The sequence below is a fragment of the Barbatula barbatula genome (assembly GCF_947034865.1).
Source record: "Barbatula barbatula genome assembly, chromosome: 24".
NCBI lineage: Eukaryota > Metazoa > Chordata > Actinopteri > Cypriniformes > Nemacheilidae > Barbatula > Barbatula barbatula.
In genome coordinates, this window is record NC_136787.1 from 12,659,403 (window position 1) to 12,678,752 (window position 19,350).

Consider the following 19,350-nt stretch of genomic DNA (forward strand, 5'->3'; position numbering starts at 1 on the left):
ATGAGTCTATCAAGTGGAGAACACCGTACAAATACTCCCGCCTGACTCTCTCTCTCTCAAGCGTTCCCTCCGCTTCTGTTCCTCATTAACCGTGGTCTTAAATGACTCCCCCGCTGCACCGTGTCTCTCTTTCCTTCCTCCTCTCTCAGACACTTTCCAAAACCCTTTCATATCAACCCAGCCCCCAGTCGCTGCCAAGCAGAGCTCATTCAGAGCCCATAAACCAACTTAAATAAACAGGTCACTCAGAGGGAGAGTGAGAAACAGGGTAAAGGAAACAGAGACAGAGAGCAAGAAAAGGTTGAGCGAGGAAAAAAGAATGTGAATGTGCGAGTGGCAGCGTCAGTTTACATCCTTTTAGTGTCTCACCGAAACGCTTCACTTTCTCAAGAGGAGCTCTGTTATGTGCTTTTGAAAGCTTGGGGGAAAAAACTGACGCAGAAGTAGGGAGTCGCACATTTTCCTAATGCGTTCTGTACATACATGCTTAGCTTCCTTGATCATGCTCCACCGGTCTCCTGTGATATATTGATCCACTGAACGACAAGGAAAAAAGGAGCTTCCAGGGATAAAATGGGGGGAAAGGGTGGATGAATCTATCCTGTGTCCTTCCATTAGCCGGCTCATTCCATGGCCTTCATCACACAAATCCATAAAAGCCGCAATGACAGAGGACACCGTCCATCAGGATAAGGTATGGGAAGAGAGAACTGGAACGGGGGGCTGTACAAATGGAAAACCGGTATGATTCATCTATAATGGGTCACGGCAGCTAAAACCTATGCTCTTTAACAAAGATCATTATCTTTTATCAAAAAAGGCTCTAGGAAAATTGTCGTTGGAATGCAGTATGTAGTAGAAAACCCAAGTTTATACTTTAACAGGAGACACACGGCGGTAAGGACAAGCTGACCAGACATAACAAAACAAACACGGCTCGCTCGCGTAATGTCTCCCCAGGCGAAAATGGCTCTTTTAATATCCGACGGTCCCCTGATCAAACCAAGGTGATGTGGCCTGAATTCTTTTGGCCTCTGGACTTTCGACTCGTCCCAGCGCATCAGGAACAATTCCATTGAGACACAAGATATTTACAGAAAGCCCAGCGACTAGATCTTCGGGCAGGTGGTGTGGGAAGGTCAGTTTTTGCATTGCAAGAGAGCTTAAAGCATTGAACCCACTAGAGAGATATCCCACGCTGAATCATGTCCGACATCAAGACAGGTCCACAACTTTTGGATTTGATTTGGGGCATCACACAAACTGATTTTCAAATAAACCGGCAAACAAATTTGTTCCAATATCACACCGTTCAACAAGCATTTATTCTGTTAAGTATTCTGTGCACCAGTGGTCTCTCTCTCTCTCTCTCTCCTCTGCTCGGTTAAGTGAGCCGTGAGTTCATTACACCCCTCTCACTGCTCTTTATGAGGTCATAGTCGCAACACTTGCACGCTCACTAATCCAAGACTGTCAGAAACAGAGAGAAGCAGGAGATTGCGAGATTAAGAGCGATAGAAAGGTCAGCTGGTTCCAATTGACACATCACAAATTCCTGATGCACCGCAAAAGGTTATTTCCAATCAAAAGGATGAATTATACTATAAAATGTTTATTTGCCATCACTGGAAACATATTAAAATATGCAATAAAATGGCAGATGTCCTCTAATGCGCATTATAAAATGGATAGTTAGGTCCTGGATGCTAATTGGTCGAAACAGCATGCCAGTAAAGCGAAAATACACAATGTAGTAAAAGCTACAACATAAAACACCAGTAAATAGCTACTGTACTTCCCAGTGCAGCATCCGCAGAAGCCTGTTAAGGTCAGCAATAGATAGATTGTTTAAAAAATAACTCCAGCTTGGTTTGGGAAATGTATTTACATTTTGCGAATAGGGTTAGTCAGGGCTCACGACTGCGACCAAAAGGTCGCAAATGCGATAATTTTTTATAACGTGTGTGGAAAGATTTCGCTGTCGCATTGCCCTGCAAAAGATCTATTTGAACATTTAACGCAATTTATTAGTGATGAATGATGCGCTTGTGATAAGTGCAGGAAAGAGCGAGCAGAGAGCTTGTGCACTCACTCTGTCTCCAAACTAAAGTGTGTGTTTGACTTCGTTCGGTGTTGCGCGGACCGAACGGCATAAAAGCATCGCGGGAGAGACTATTCTACATGCTTTCAAAACGCTATCATGGAACATTGATTCCGATCGAAGAGAAGGAAAAGAAAAAAAAAAGAGATTTTCGGGCACGTGTCACAATTTTTGCTCACCCTGGAAGGGGCTGGAAGCCTGCTGGGCTAGCGTCAGGTGCTCCTCGCTCAGGTGGTACACGGGCTGGTGCTGGTTGATCTCCACGCTGGTGCACACGTTACTGTCTCCATGCAGAAAGAAAGTGAAGGAGCAAGACAGATGTTCTCTGAAAAAGAGAGACGGACAGGTGTTTTAAGTTAAGCATTAACACATTATCAAACAAAATACATCGGATTAATCCAAGTAGCAAGCACTTCACAACATGACGTTTTCATTAAAGTATCATCAGACTGGATATGGAGCAAACTGACACTGCGAGTCACATAAACGGCATCACTGAATTCCTGTGAGTCGCTTCTTTGACATCTGAGAAGTGATTATCTAATCCGGAAGAATGAATTTGATACAGATCACAACTAAAAACAGCCTTGTTAATACCACAGATGCAGGGAAACGTCTTACGTCATTGAGATGCTGGGGTCTGCACTTTCACCCCAAAATACTATGATGTGTGTTTGCACACACTATAGATCCTTTCGCATATTCATGAGGTAAAAAGCACAAAAACACTTTATTACACTCTGAGCTTTAAAGTATGAGCTTGTAAACAGTCTGAGCTACGCCTACTCTGTAATATCTGCCTTTAAATCTTTCGTTCACATGGCGCATAAGAGTTGCTCTGATGGTCTGTATTCATCACAGGCATTAAAGCATCTTAACACCATTGTGGTCAATTGGCAAAATGACTAGTTATGAAATAACCTTTTGAATTTCAATAAAATGACAATGCACCGTGCATTAAAATCACCAATATTTATATACTGTACATATATAAACAGTAATATGTGCTTTCTTAAGTATTTCATGTACTATATGTATAACACTTAGCACATGCAAGCAGACCTCAACATTTTCACTTAAAATGGTCAAATCTAGTTGGTTTATTTCATTCATCCATCACAGACAGATATTTTGAAAACTTTTTTTTGAGCTGGCTGCTCGCTCTAGTACATTGGAAGTGAGAAAAGCTTTATAACTCTGGTCATAAACTTGTAAAAACAATCCAAAAACACAGCCATCAATGTTGAACCCGCCAAACATCTGCATTTAGAAAGACCCAAAGAACAGGGCCAAAAACTAAACCCACAGAGAAAAGACACTGGTTTGCAAATACGTTACGCCTGCACGAAATAAACACACCACACTGGTCCAATGCTCTCCGACAGCTCTTGCATTGTGCTAAAGGAGAAGGTTGGATTGCAGACTGCCCCCTGTAGAGACATAACTGCGACTGTGGCCTGACATTAGTCCTAAAATGTCTCCGATTTCAGTCGTATACAGACCTCACAAAACTCTCAAAACTTCTAAACAACACACAGTGAGGTCAATACTGCTGCACCATTACATCTGATCACTTAAGCACAGTGTGTGAAGACCAAAAACAGCATGCTTCTGAAGTTCTCTATTTATCTGCGGACAGAGCAATGTGTGTGTGCGCATCACAGACCAAAAACAAAAACAAGACGCGTAACCACTGCCTACGTTGAGCCCAGCGTCAAGAGTTTGCACTGCACAAGATCAAAATGCCAGTAAAGAATGCCTTGGTGAGAGAGCTAATCTCCAGCATGCTGGTGACTATTAAAGTGATGGTTCACTCAAAAATGACAATTCTGTCATATTTACTCTCCCTCAGGTTGGGCCTTTATAAATGTATTTGTTCTTCTAAATACAAAGGAAGATATTTGGAAGAATGTCAGTACAAAACAGATCTCATTGTTTTGTTTATTTATTTTCCGTATTATGGCAATAAACGGGGGATGATGTATATTTGGACATTCTTCCAAATATTTAGCAGAACAAAGAAATGTATACAGGTTTCGAGTAAGTGATGACATTTTGGGGTGAACAATCCCTTTAAGAAATTGTAACATTACAGTTGAACTGTAATAACAAGAGTCTGGCTGTCTCAATCAGCTCCCTTGCTCCCGAGACCATGAATCGGTATATCATGCACACAGGTTTGGGCACTGGTAAGGACCCTGGCTCTATTCTCATTGGGACAGCGTTCACTTATTTTCCTGTTATGTGACTGCTTAAGCGCGTTGTGATGCTTCATGAATTATTCAACAACCGGCAAAACCGACATCTCTCTGACTTTGTTTTTTAAATACTGGTTCAAGTACATTTGAGAAAACACTTTCATTATTCTTTTAATATCAGTGCACAAATTAGCTCGATAAGATCATTTAACTGTTAAGTAGATTGTGTTGCCTGCCTGTCTAGCAATGTTTGTTTATACATAACATTAAATAAGCGTTTCATGAAGTTCATCGAGTTGGCTCCTGTGATTTAGGTTAAACGTCTTCAAAACTTGTCATGTGATTTACAGTAAGGGAGTGTAGATGATCCCTGTTTCTGCGGTGCATTGTGGGAATCTTTAGGGAACGAGCGTTTCAGTGCACAGGAAGGATTTTGCGAATGATTGAGACGCAGGGTCTGACTAGTCCTCACTGGTCACTGAAATAAAAAAAACTTGTTACACCATGTACAATTAGTTAATCCAAAAAGCCTAAAGTTTATTTTCCAAGAACTCCTGTGGCAAATGTTAAGAGAAAAAGACACAGTGGAAGCCAATGAGAACCATACCAAATGTTTCTAAAATAACAACTGAGCAGAAAGAAGAAAACTTTACCATAGATCAACTACTGGTGAGAAAAACACCAGTAGAAAAAAATAAGAGGTGACACATAGTTATTTGCTGTATTGGGCTGCTACTGACTTCCTGAGAACAGCACCTCTGGTCAGGGCGTAGCAAACTGTTACTACAAAACCCACATCAAAAACTTAACTGCACAGCTTTTAATGCAGCACATTAACCCACACGCTGAAACAGGTGGCATCTGCGGAAGGGTTTGTCTGAAGATACCCTCTCGGTCTAAGCCAACGGTCTGCCACTAGAATACTTTACATTTAACCGCACCGCACCGATCTCCGTCTACGAGGGACATCGCAGTCGGTGTCTAATAACCAAACAAAAACAAGTGCTGGTGAGATTATTTGGTTAAATGCATGAAAGGAAAAATGAGCAAAGATGACAAACACAAAAATCTTGATGTCACACACATCACCCACATCATCCATCACAGCCTCAGTCATCCATCACCTGACCAAAAGCAGCACCGAGATCAGATGACCAACACCAGAACATGATGTTACGCACGTGCACACACACTTCACACACACACACCTCCATAGCAAACCCCAGGAAGACTTCACTCGCTGTCAAAAACTAGTAGAGAGTATTAACACTTGGTGGAGTGTTTACCACAAATAGAGAACTGAGAGTTTCTGAGATGCCTTCGGATTCAAGCAGTCAACCACAGACAAACGGCAGTTAACATAGAAAAACATGAACGTTGACTGCATTTATCAAAGATCCACCACGCAATGCCTTTACACACAGAGAGAGAGCGAGAGAGATTGAAAGAAAGAGGACATCCTCTCATTCATAAAGCATAATTCTTAAACGTAAAGCTCAGTCAATAACCGAATTTAAAAAGCCTCTAGACTCCACGGCTGACTGTGTTTCTCTTCGTAACAGCTGAACAAAAAAGCGAGACGTTCGCAAACAAAACGTTTGTTAGTCAACAGTCACTTATGCTAATTAAATGTTTATTGATCTCGTGTAACAAGCTTTCACAAAATACAAAGCCTTTGTTCAAACTAAAGTAGATCTGATTGGCTGCAGAAGTGCAGATCACAGAGAACCTCAATCTTGACAAAGATTATCACAACAGCCGCACATGGAAGGGTGTTATTAAGCTTTAATGCAAAATTCCATTTAATAATTCACAGAATCAGTTTAACACTATTATTGACAGTTTTGCTTATTCATTTGAATTAGATATTAAAAGTTGAAGGCTGTAATTTATGCATCGCTGTTTTAAGTGAACACAACTGCTCCTTCACATACCTCAATCTGCTATTGGTCAGAAAAACTCCATTCTACACAAATAAAATGAGACAATACAGAAGAACAGGTGTATACTCTTTGCACCTTAAAACACACACATCTAAACCCCATTACACACAAACTTACTTAAAATACAGTCCATGCATTTTCAACCTAAATATTAAACTTTACAACAGAGACTATTTTAATCAAAGTGCTTTTTTAAAATGAGGGCACACCAGACCCTGGAACATCTCCACCCACTGTAAATCTATCCACTCCCCAGGAAGGAGAGGACAGGAGCTTCAGATAAGAACAATCTACAGAGTCAAGGCCTGAGAAGAAGAGACGGATGAAGATGAGAAGGAGAGGAAAACAGGAATAAAGATAAAGAGATGGTTGACGTTCACCATTGATCTCTGTGACCAATGCTTGCAGTCAGTGGAAAAATGTGTGTTACTGATGAAAGGAGAACAAAAATGGGAAGTATAAGAGTGGAATGTCAGGAACTCGCATCTGTCTGGTGGAAGTGTGTTCAGAAAGCAGCAGAGAGGACTCGGATAAGATGGGAGTTGTAGTCTGGACAGGGTTTGAGATTTACATCTTCAGGACTGACCCTGAACATTCTAGATTTTTTTATTATTTATTGAAGCTGCCGAACAGTGGAGGGTGAAAGAATGGTTATCTCTGACAATCCGGACATGCCTTTGATTTTTCAGCATGTGAACAAGGTGTGGGAGAACATGTGTCTTAGATGGAAAAGGATGCACTCCTCTGCTTTTTCAATCGCAGCAACAATTTTATAAAGCAAATACAATATTACTAGTTTAAGGGTCCAGTGTTTATTTTTGGAGGATCTATTGACACAAATGCAATATAATATATCTAACTATGTCTTCAGAGGTCTATAAGACCTTACATAATGAAGTGCAGTTAAACATAACCTTAGAATGAGATATGTACATTAACTGCAGGTCCCCTTCCGTGGAGTTCCTCATGTTGTTTCTAAAGTCGCCCTTGGTTGCAATTCGCAAACTTTGTACGCTGGACCTTTTAAAAGTACAATCTGCAACTGCTTGTTTATTCTGCCTGGATACGTCAAGAGGCAAAATGTGTTAACCAGAGCTTTGGTTTTTATGGAATTCTGTCGCTTAAGAGAGTGTTAAGTGTATGTGTGTGACGGTTTTATGTAAACCCATAAAAATCGCATTCCAGGCTGCAGTTCATTACAGGTGTGCATTAAGAAGAACTCTTTGCATTTGTCCAGCTGCGTAACAGTGCACGCATTTCTGCAGATAAATGATTTTGTGCCCACGTAAGCGTGTGATTTCATTAATGGTGATCGCAGTGGTTGCGTACAGATGCACAGAAATGTGTGCGCCTTCACCCAGGTTGGTGTCGTGAGGGATACATTTAGCACTGCGGCCGCAGTCTGTCTGATCCGATCCTTCGCTGTCCTACTAAAAGCACTTTAATCATGCGAATGCAAAAACTGATTGCAGATGCCTCGTTAATAACCAGTACAGTATAACTACGACACAATTGGTGTTGAATAACACACGGTGACGTGCAAGGAATGCATCGTGTTCCACAATGGCTCACACGTCACCAGCTCCCCTGTGAACACTGCCCATAAAAGAACACACTGGATCTGAGGATTAGCCATGGTAACAGATCTACTGCTCACACCCACCATGAGCGAGACAAGAGAGAGAGAGCGCACAAGCGTGCTCACTGCTCTGACCTGTATGAAGGATGATGTAAGCAACTTAAACAGCACAGCCAGCCAATAAGAGAACCACCCAGTGACTTAGTGTAGTTACAACAAACAAACACAAGTACAAACACAACAGCTATTTACGATTTTAGTGTGTTAACCATTTCAAAATAAACTACAAACAAATAAAAAGCAAGATCCCTTGCACTCCAGAACCGCTCACTTCCCCACAGTTCCTCTAATTATAGAGAAACCACAAGACACTTTGTGCCCGTACGCTAGACAACAGGGCACATGAGAGAACAGGAAGGGTTTGGGTTTGTTCTTAAAAAAAACTAGGAGTGCGAGAGGAAACCAGCGGCGCTGCGGAGGCTGTCTGTGTTTTCCGTGAGGAAGGATTTAGAGGGCGGTCGTCAAGATAAAGAGCTGGTAGGGACAACACAGGCCTGAAGTCTAACAGGTTTACTGAGGTAATCCCTCAAAAGGGAATGCGTGAATGTGTGTGCATGCAGCGGTTGCAACGCGCTACTTAAACACACCTTACCTAATCAAAATGGCCCACAGAGGTTAAAGATAACATGAACTGGCATTGCATAAATGTGGAGTGAAACAATGTTCAGCAGGAAATAATGGGTGGGACTTTTGTTCATCTAAATTTGATTATTATTAAAATTGGAAATCATATTCTCTTTGTCAAAAGCATTGGTTGTTTAAAGTTTATTGTCACTTTAAAGATGTACTATGGTTGTCAATGGCACCCCAGAACGATTTGGTTTCCCACATTCTTCCAAATATCATTTATGACAGAACAAAGGTTTGGAACAACAAAGGGGAAGTAGAAGACATGTTTTTTTGTGAACTATCCCACTTTTAGCAAATAAATGAAACTATTTACTAGCAGCAAGACAGACCAAACACAGACATAATTTACTAGTCAAAGGGAGACAAGCAAAACACAAATAGGGACATAATGTTAAGACAATGAGTCAGTTATTGTCATGACTGGTTGAACAGGCCAATTAATCCAATGCTGGCACTTTTTGTCAATTACACGAGCCACTTGGAATAATCTGTGTGACACTTTAAGAATGACTACTTTGGAATGACGTGTACACACAAACAACACACATATTCATTAAAAACGGGTGGGAAGACACCACAGAGCCTCACAATGTTTCACTTCAGAGGCATTGCATCACGTGATTCAGTTCCTGCCAGCTTGTCGTTCATGAATGGAGCTGTGAATCAGAGGTGTTTCTATGGCACGCAAGAACCCACAGCCATATTTGTAACAGGTGATATCCTCTGAGGTACAGATGTACCGTTCTGCTTCGGTAGCGCTAATGGGACAAAATGAAACACCTCCTTGGCGGAAAAAAAACATGCTTAAGACTTGAACACACAATTTATCAATGAGGGATTTGGCACTAAGAGAGATGTAAGCAAGCTCTGGGAGTCAGTGTAGCGGGCGGTAATGCTAATCACCACCCAGACCATTACTACACTATGTTCTCTGCTTCCCAGCCTGTTATCTAAAACCCTCAATGAGCTTGGATTGTGAACCAGCTCACTTCAGGTCATATCTTATTGTAGGAATTAGGGATGTGCAAGAATGTTCTAATTTTTGAATACGCGATCAGCAATAACTATTCGAAATGTTTTTGCACAGGTTTAAATGCAATCATGTATTTTTGCCATTTATTTACATAAAAAAATCTACATACAGGATATAATATAAATGCGTTCTGACTATTTAAAGATAATTATAAGCCTGGTGTGAAATTGTGACTAAATAAAAACGTAAAAAAACATCTTTATTTATTTAATTTAAATAAACGAATATTCATATTTTATTAGCTCAAATATTTGAATATGAATTTATTGAAAAATGCCCATCCTAGTAGGAATATAGGGAAGATGAACTCACCGGAGATGACTACTCATTTTACTACATTTTGCCAATATTATGCAACGCACTGTTATCATCAAGTAAAGCTGATTTGTAAATAAAGAATTCATATCATAACAAAAATAAACACTTGAATTCAGTATGAAAAAAATCAGTGAATCACAAGAGAACGCAGGATGTGAATTTACTTTGACCATTTAGTAAGACTGGTTAATGTAGTCTGATGAAAGGATAAAAAGCTTTATTTGATTTCAAAACATTTCGGTTGGGTTAAATAAAAGTAATGTTTTATCAAGCTTAAGTCATTTTCATCAAATGTTCATGTTTTAAAATGTAAAGTGTTTGGTTAAATCGCTTAAAAGCACATACTACGAGATCGTGTAAATTACATTTCATGCCGTGTGTGAATGTGAGCAGTCGGCAAAGTTGTAAAGCCGAAGATGAATGAATAAAGTTAAAAGGGAGTCGACTCTGAATCACGCCCTAGTCCGATTCGCGAACCGTCGCAGATCTACATCACTACATATGGGACTATATGTATACATATCGCCTACATTTTGCTAGGACTTCACTCTTCTCCCAAAACACTGTAGCTCTTGAGCGGTAGACCAGTCATAGCAGGGTAGGCTGGCGGAAAGGAGGGGATTAGATGGATGATTCGCCGAACAAATCATTTGAGAGTCAGTCAAGAATTAAGCTAAGAATAACTGCATATTATCAACAAAATAATAGTGTTTTTAATCCTTGTATGTACATATACTTGTTTTTGGACACTTCATAAACCAAAATAGGAACTTAAAAATCAAGGAATATTTACTCTTTAAAAGTATGGTAGGCCTACACCTGCATGTGTGTTCAAGATAAGGATGGCACCTTAGAAAGAAAAACAACAAAGATAAATCTTCCTGCTGGTGCGGTCAGTTTTCTTTATGGTCGCACTTGAGCGACTGCCAAACTGAGCAATATAACATTTTTGTGCATTGTAAATTTAATGCGCAGAAACATTATATAGGGCAAGCGACGCATCCAGTCACTCCATATTTTGCCTCCCCTTCTTCAGCCATTCGCTTATCTATCAGTGTCCCCTTTCCCCTGTATCAATGCAGCTTTCATGAAGAGAAATCACTTAAAGCTTTCAGTTCTCACGCATTGATTGAGATATGCGCGCACCCAGAGCGAGCTTAAAAGAGAACTGTCTTGAGCACTAAAACTAGATAGGAGGGTGTTGGGTCTTGTGAAGATGCAGCAAGTCTGGAAGCAAAACAAATCAACACAAAACATACAAAGCTAATACAACTCAAATGATGGAGAAATGTCATTTGAATTTAACAGTGAGTGCAGATCAAGGACGGTGAATGTAAAAATGCAGCAGATACCGCAGATCACCCTCGAAGGATTCACAATAATTGTGGTTATCTGAAATAATTCCGATGACGTCGAATAAATGCCATGAGACGATTATTTAATAATTCTGACAGCACAATAATGAATTGTATTCATTTCTAATGCAATTATTAATCTGCTAAATGACTTAATGTGATCTACTAAACATGTTTGGATGTAGTTTTAGTGTTTCTTTTTTCTTGCCTCACCCCTAACTCGAATGCTACCAAATTAAGGGCTGGTGCCACCAACTGTATGACTTTGAAGAAACAGTGCCACCTCTCTCAAATGTTAGTCTAGAGCCCTGAGAAAGAGCCATTCAGTCAAAGGTTCTTCAACGAACCATCTCTTCCTTACGTTTTTTTGTCTACCACCCATTTACACTGCAAGGACCAATGCACAGATCGGATATTTTGACAGAGCTGATTGGTTTAGCCCTGCCTGTATTCATTAACATCATAACTTCCCAATGACTGTATCTCTACTACACTGTGTGTAAAAGAAATGAAAAAGGGAAATACTAAAATATGCATTTTGACACTGCTGAATCCCATCACACTATCTGCAGCAATCTGCTAAAGAGGGATGGGTGGGTGTCAGTGTGTAAGTGAAATGGGTGAGCTGGAAGAAAACACTGTTGTGTCTTTTTCTGTCACATCGTAGTGATTTGCTGAGAGAGAGAGAGAGAATGTGAGTGTTACATCCCTGTTAACAGATCTCAGTATCATGCTTGTGTGTTTTAACCACAACATTAAACTGATATCAGGCTTCCCTGCTGCAGATCTGTGTAATTCGTTGAGACCGTAGATTACAACACCTGTATTTTTAAGCAGCTTGAAAGCTGTCTGGCAGCGCTAAGAGTATAAATGACCTTGAGCATGATAAGAAAAAAAAGAGCAAACAAATGACTCCGTGAGGAAAGAACGGTGGCAGAGGGCAGAGAAAAGCCGAGCTGCTCTTTTTTCCCCACCTCTACACACACGTCGTCTCAGTTTCTTATCAAAGAGCACAGATGCTGACAAGGAGAAATGCAGCGCGGGAGACGGAGTGCCTGCACGGCCGCAGTAAGCAGCTAATATGCGCACACAGAGAAGAGTGCACTCCAGACGGAAATCTTCGTTCAAACCTTATTGCCTTTGATTTTCTATACGATGTATCATGGCAGCAACCTAAATGGCATTAAAATGTATATAACACTAAAGCACAAGAAATGCGGCCATCAACAATCTCTGGATAAACACTTGTGTGTATACCCCCTGTGCAACACAGATTTTATATTTTGGTCTTATAGGGTGATGGTAACGTGGTTGGCTTAAAGCCACCTAGTCTAGATCACGTCTTTGCTCTGTCTACAAACTACAGCTTCATAAACAAATGTGTTTGGCGTGTAAGGACAAAACTGAAGGATGCCAACAGAAAAGATGTCAGAGCACTGGTAGCAAATTATTTATAGACCTCTCCCCATCAAGGTAAAAGAATACAAAATTTGCCATTTCCAAAAGGCTACATAAAACACTCTAAATCATATTCAAAATCGAATGTGCACAACTCATAAGTGCATGCTATACCGAGGATAAAAATATCTGCATTTCATCAAAATAACTAAAACCACATTTCTGCTTTACCCAAGGCTAAGCAGCCAGGAAAAAATTGAGATCGATAATATCAACGCTTGAAGATCAATCAGTCCAAATAGATGCAAGTAGAGCCCTGCATTACTACCCACTGCATATTAAGTTTAGCTTAAAATACAGTTTAACGTAAAGCGAATAAAATGCCACATCCAAACCTGATGCACAAAAGAACATTTCAAAATCACCAAGCAGAAGTAATGCTCATTATACCTCTTGTTTATGGGCTTCTCGTCCTTTTCGTAGGGTTTGACAAACCATTTGCCGATGCGAACAAAACTGCGGTTCATCAGACAGCGCTCCAGCAGGTTATGAATGGCTTTGAAGAGAAGAGTACGACATTCATAGGACAGACCGCTTTCCCATACACCGTCGTCCTCGCCTAGAGAAAAGACACACACAGAAACCTGGTCACCAACTTTTTAGTAACAATTAGAATGATGTCAAAAGAGTAAATACGACTATGAATTGAATCCTTCTTACAATAAAAAAAGAAATGAGCTGAATATTTTTATTCCATAAAAAGCTGCTTTTTGAACATGCAAGCTAGGGCAAATCGTTTCTTAGGCCTGGGGAATATAATTCTGTGCATTTTCTCTTAGCAAGAGTAGGTAACAATTCACGTAACAATTTCAATTAAAACTGCGCAGCACCTGAGCACTTGAATTTAGATTCCAGCACTCCAGATAAACATTGAACCATTTTAAATCCTGGGACATTAATTGAACTTTAAGACACTTCTGCTGAACCACTTAAAAAACAACCCGCAAGAATTCTAAAGCCATGAGATAAAACGATGAGATAAAGCAATTTGATTTGACAGATCCCTGTATAACGTCTTCTTGCCTCTCACTGGCTGCTCTCGCAGGTATAGTGTCCAACAGGGCTGTAAATCTGAGCGCTGGTTTGTTTCTAGATCACGTTCAGCTGTGGCCTCCATGCTTCAGTAATCTCATTAGGAGTCACTGCTTAAACCTGGCAGCTCTTAAGCTCCTTTCAAACATGTCCCTGTGCTGCACAGCTCCCATGAGCACCCAGGGGCTGCGAGCATTACACTACCCACACCGGCCTGTCTGCACGCCCGTCGGCCTGCAGACGGATACAGAGCAAATCCACTTGATGGAGTAGTAACAAACATTCAGACATGATCCCTTACACTGCAGACACTTGAAACAACACATCTGCCACGGTGTCCTCAATAAGACACGGCACTATTTGCATGCAATTTTGCATGTAAGAAGAAGTCTCTTGCTAACGACACAAACAGGATGTGTCTATTCATGTTTCTAAGGAGGCGTTTGTTTACATAATATATGTCTGTGTAATGTGCATAATAATTTTGTAATCATAAACACTTACACATGCACGTTTGTTATTAGAATTTATTTTATATGTTTCTTAAATATATACATGTATGTGTATTTCTTTATAAATACAAAATTAATATGCACAGTATATAGACATGTATCATATTACACAACCTTTTATTCTACATTAGCATGTGACATACAAAGATGCGCCACCTGAAATTCAGCAAAAAAGCCCTGCAGGGTTATGCAGAATAGGAACGGCAATCATACACAAAGTTTTGCATATCCAGTTTTACTCACTATTAAAGCATCATGAATAGGTCTGATATTAAATAAAAATGCTTTCAGCTACCGTTACAATACAGTACTAACCTATTTAAATCCTATTTAAATCAAATTCTGTAAAATACCACAGATTCTTCAATAACACAATCAGCACTGCAAATATAAAGGCAGAGATTCGGTGTGGGCCAATCAAAAGGTCATTCAGTCAGAGAGCGTCTGCATGCAGTGAACAAACCGCAGGCTAAACGCAGCTGAAAAACTGGAATCAGGCCAGGAGGCGAATCTATAATTCGTTGATGTCTTCTGAAAAGGCAGCAAGTAGCACAATTCACTTTTAAAGGATGTCATTGATTTGACTAACAGCTTGGCAACAATAAAACACCTTGTCTTTTGTTAAAGCGAAGAGAGAGCACACGAGAGATCAAGAGAGATAGAGAGAGATAGAATAAGGTGGTTTTGGCTGTCTCATGCATCTTTTAATACCTTAAATATGGGGGCAACTACTTTGTGTGCGCTGATAAACACCCTCGACAGAATCATTCTAGGTGAGAAACTTTAACCTCAAAGACCATGAAACACTTCCGTTCATCATACATGTGAAGAATAACAGGCATTGATCTTTGCGATTTACAAAAACGTGTTATTTTCAAAACATTCTATTGCACATTAAAGCAATGGAACATGAAAAGAAATAATAGGAGTTTTGCGCACAATATTCAAATACTTACCAAGCAAAACACACTCATATCCACTTAAACCTCTGCCGAAGCTTGATGCATCCACTCGTGAGTCGCGACTACACCACTACAATACAATAATGCCATATTAACAATCTGAATTTATATACACGTAATTTAGTTTCTACTTTAAACCAAACCATCATGTTCTCTATTTCCACAGTGGGGAAGGGGTGCCTGGTTTATATCAAGTGTTCCCTTTGACCTTGTCTCTCTGGTCTGACCACTGCCCACACACACTCTCTCAGAAAGAGAGATACAGACAGAGAGAGAGAGAGAGAGAGAGAGAGACGGAGACTTATACAGACAGAAGTACACAAAAGACTTCAAGACAACCGTGAAATCCCAAATACCAGAACTAGGAGTGTGACGAGATACCGATGTGTCTCGCGAGAGCCAACTGGTCTTGCAAGAACACAATTTCCTTACGCAATTGGAATAAAACAACAGCTTTCCGGTGGCTCAGTGGTTATATCATGCTGTTAGCTACGCCAAGGTCATGGGTTTCAATCCCAGGGATTGCACATAGTCAGAAACAAATGTATAGTACAATGAAATGCAAGTCGCTTTGCATAAAAGCATCTGCCAAATGCTTAAATGTAACTGATGGGGTGTTGGCCTCGAAATTGCTACCATTTAAGTTGCATATGCTCCCTAAATTTAACCTGTGTAACCTCAAAGTACATTTTGGAGCATTTGTGTGAGTACACATTTCGTTGTGGACGTTTTCATCACTGTACAGAACATGTTAATAACTGCACAAAGTATGTGCGTGATGTGACCCAAAGTGACCGACCCGGCCATTCATAGACACCGTGATTTTCCATCCCAATACTTTCTCACCGTTTTTCTATGTAAACACGTGCTAGACGGAAGAGTTTCAACCTTCGTGCACACGTCTGCAACGCCGCGTGCATAAGCACTAGTTTTCACGGGAGCGTGCAGCGCACTGCTGAACAGCAGTCGAGCTGACTGTACCACAAGGTACAGTACAGCAACTGCAAGTTCACATTACGTTATTTAAAATACAGTCACAGACAAACTTATTTTGGAAGCAAACATTTCATATACTGCATAATGTAATTCATTAAAATAGAAGTTTACGGTGTTTCACAGTACATGTTGATTTTATAATGCCACATATTTTTTGCATCGGTGTAAAGTTGAATGAAAGACTACCAAATATATTTCATCCTTAAGTATTTCTTTAAAGTAAAAAATCTCGTCTCGTGAGAAAAGAGTTTAGATCACACCCCTAACTAAAACAGACCTAATACAAAAAACAGCCTATTACTTGGAGTCTAAAATAAGCAATTTATTATAAATGCATATTACATACCTGAATCTTTTTATTTTTATTTCATCTTACAAAATCCCAAAATGACACTGGCTGTATTATTGTGTGTCAAGACACTGATAAACAGCTGTTAAAGTGCAGGTAAATGAAACAAGCAAAAATACTTCAGAACAACACCAGTAACGATACGGGAGGTTCAACACACACAAAGGTGGGATAGATGGACATACATTCAAAAGATATTATAAACGCCACTGATATTGGCATGTTTAAGTAAAGTAAGAGCCAGTTTTGAAGTGGTGCACAGAGGGCAAAAATGAAGCACACTGTAAAAGATTTGGTGATCTGGTCTATTCAGTCCCTCACATTTGGCACAGTTTCAATCACAATACAATTGTGCTTTAAATTACATTATAAATACAAAAAATAGGAGTCTATATTTTTAAAGGGGTCATTCGACAGGGCTAAAACGAATATTTTTGTTTGCTTTAGAGGTAATACAATGTGTATAGACGATTTAAGGTTTAAAAACGCTGTATTTTCCACATACCGGGCATGTTTGTATCTCCTCTTTGCTCCGCCTCTCTCAAACGCGCTGATAATTTATAAAGCTCATCGGTTAAGAGCAATTGACAATAAACAAACAACCATAGACATCAAAAAGAGTTTGTGTGAGATAGAAACGAGTTCGCATTACAGCAGGGAATGGTAACATAATAAATACAGCGAGTGCTTCTGCCCTTCTTGATCAACAAGTGTTACGCCATGTCTCCTCGCGACTCAACAAAGACAATAAACCCCATTATAAACACGACATTTGTTTTGATCTAGTTGGAACATAATTACTGATTATTAGGACTTATGTTGTCTTTTTTTCCACGTTGCACGTGTGTTTGCATTTGCAGATCAATCAAAGAAACAACAAAATCAAACTCAACTTGCGTTAGTACGTTACAAAGTATTTTACAATGAAAATATACTTACAGGCGCCAGACAGTCCTTGAAGAGTTTTAACAGTTTGAATTGCCCCACTTTTTAACAAAGCTTCTTGATCTCTCCCAGATTTGTGAAGCAATCATCCGTGAAATGCGCTGCGCACACTTGAATATTCGGACTGTACTTTTCTGGAACAGTATTGTACATAAAATGTAACCATTTGTTTTTAGTTGCCTCGTCCCTTGGAAGGGCAAACCAAGAGGCTTACACAGCATCTCCGCGACATGGCTGCGCCGGCGACGGAACGGTACAATGAGATTTACCAGGCCACCCACCTAACTTGCGTTTACATTTGGGAGGTCTTGGTCAAATCACACCACGGGCTGACGTCAATTTGCTGGGGTGTGGTTACATGAGGCGTTTCAAGCAGGTCTGGGTGAGCATTCGCATCTACATAAAATACATCATATTTATCGAAATATATCGAAAAACACGTATTTCCGGCGAATCTTTAATATTATTCTATATTATTCTAATTCAATTGATGATGTTATTGTGTTAATTTAAAATGTCATAGATAAAACAGTTACAGTTATTTATATTAATATAAACATTTATTATAAAAACTTGATGTGATGAGTTATAACCATAAAATATATAACTAATATTTATTTGTTTGTTTGGCTGTTATTATAAATTCACACCTTACATTTATTAAAAAGAGAGACTTGATCACACATTGAAAATATATATCTTAACCAGACCACATCCAAAGATCTTTTTTTTTCAGGAGCATCTCCCTGTATCATTCACTGAAATACACCAGCAGCGAGTGCCATATTATCCTCCTTCCGACACACAGGCGCATAATAGCAGGACAGAGAGGAGTGGTGTAGCACTGCTCCCTACAGCCACAGGTTCCTATGCAGGAGTCATTAGATCAGCTGTAGGGTCATTAAACAGAGAGATTAATGTCTGCTCAACCATTGGCCCCAGGGGACCAAGGCTGACCAGGGAAGAGCTAGAGCCGTACGCAACAGAAGCCTCTGTTCTCTCGTTCTGCTTATTTTCTCTCCTGCCTTCTCAGTCTCCATCTTTCTTTATTTCTCTCCACCTCATCTTCATCCTCTGCTGTAATCTGTCTTCTCTCTCTCCGTGAACACCTCCATCCCTTTCTCTTCTCCGCTTGCCCTTGGTTTTTCTTCCTTCGACTCGTTTGTTCCTTTTCTCAGAATTTGAGCTCACAGCCTTACAACGGCAGAAGAGCTTCAATTACTAATTAATGACTATTTCCTGAGATGACAGGAGAGCAGAGAGAAAGAGCGAGACAAGAAGGGAGGGCTCCTCCTGGTCTCCCCTTTTGAGAATTAAGTACAAAAACCAATGCATCATCAGGACAGGGTGAACGAGTCAGAGTTACATCAGCACAAGTAGCAAACAATACCGTCTGAAAACACTACCAGGTTTAGACCAGGTGCCTTCGAGCTGAAACCCATAGATAATCATTGATTGATTTCATGTGTGCGCAGGTCCTAACCATTAAGCCGAATACAAGCCGCATTGATGCACGATTTAAACCTAAGCTTGCAAACATTACCGGGAAGGGCATAAAACAGGATGTTATTGACAACTGAAATAGTACATGCAATAGAAATGAACGAAACCAAGCATTACAGAAAAAACACACGGTCTTGCACACAAAGCCCTTAACCTGTCAAACGGCACAACAAGATTAAAAGGGGGGAAACAGACCCCACACATGCGGCGAGAAGAACAAAGAAGAGCTTTGCATTTTATGCTGAGCAGAAAACCTCCGGCACTGTAAATCAGTATGAATCTTTCTCCAATGAAACAATGAGCACCAATTTCATGTGACCTAGAAATATCTACCTAAAACGGACAAGATCCTAGCTGTTTTTGGTAGTCATGTGGC

The 19,350-nt window shown here is 40.1% G+C and overlaps 1 protein-coding gene across 1 annotated transcript in view; it reads right to left on the reverse strand.

Moving 5' to 3' along the window:
- Positions 1-19,350, reverse strand: part of med13a (mediator complex subunit 13a) — a 54,317-nt gene that overhangs the window by 24,944 nt on the left and 10,023 nt on the right. Inside the window, exons 3-4 of the mRNA XM_079449384.1 lie at positions 13,066-13,234; positions 2,281-2,426 (exon numbers count right to left, since the gene is read on the reverse strand). Coding sequence (XP_079305510.1) covers positions 2,281-2,426; positions 13,066-13,234 — 315 coding nt within the window. The remainder of the gene's footprint in view (positions 1-2,280; positions 2,427-13,065; positions 13,235-19,350) is intronic.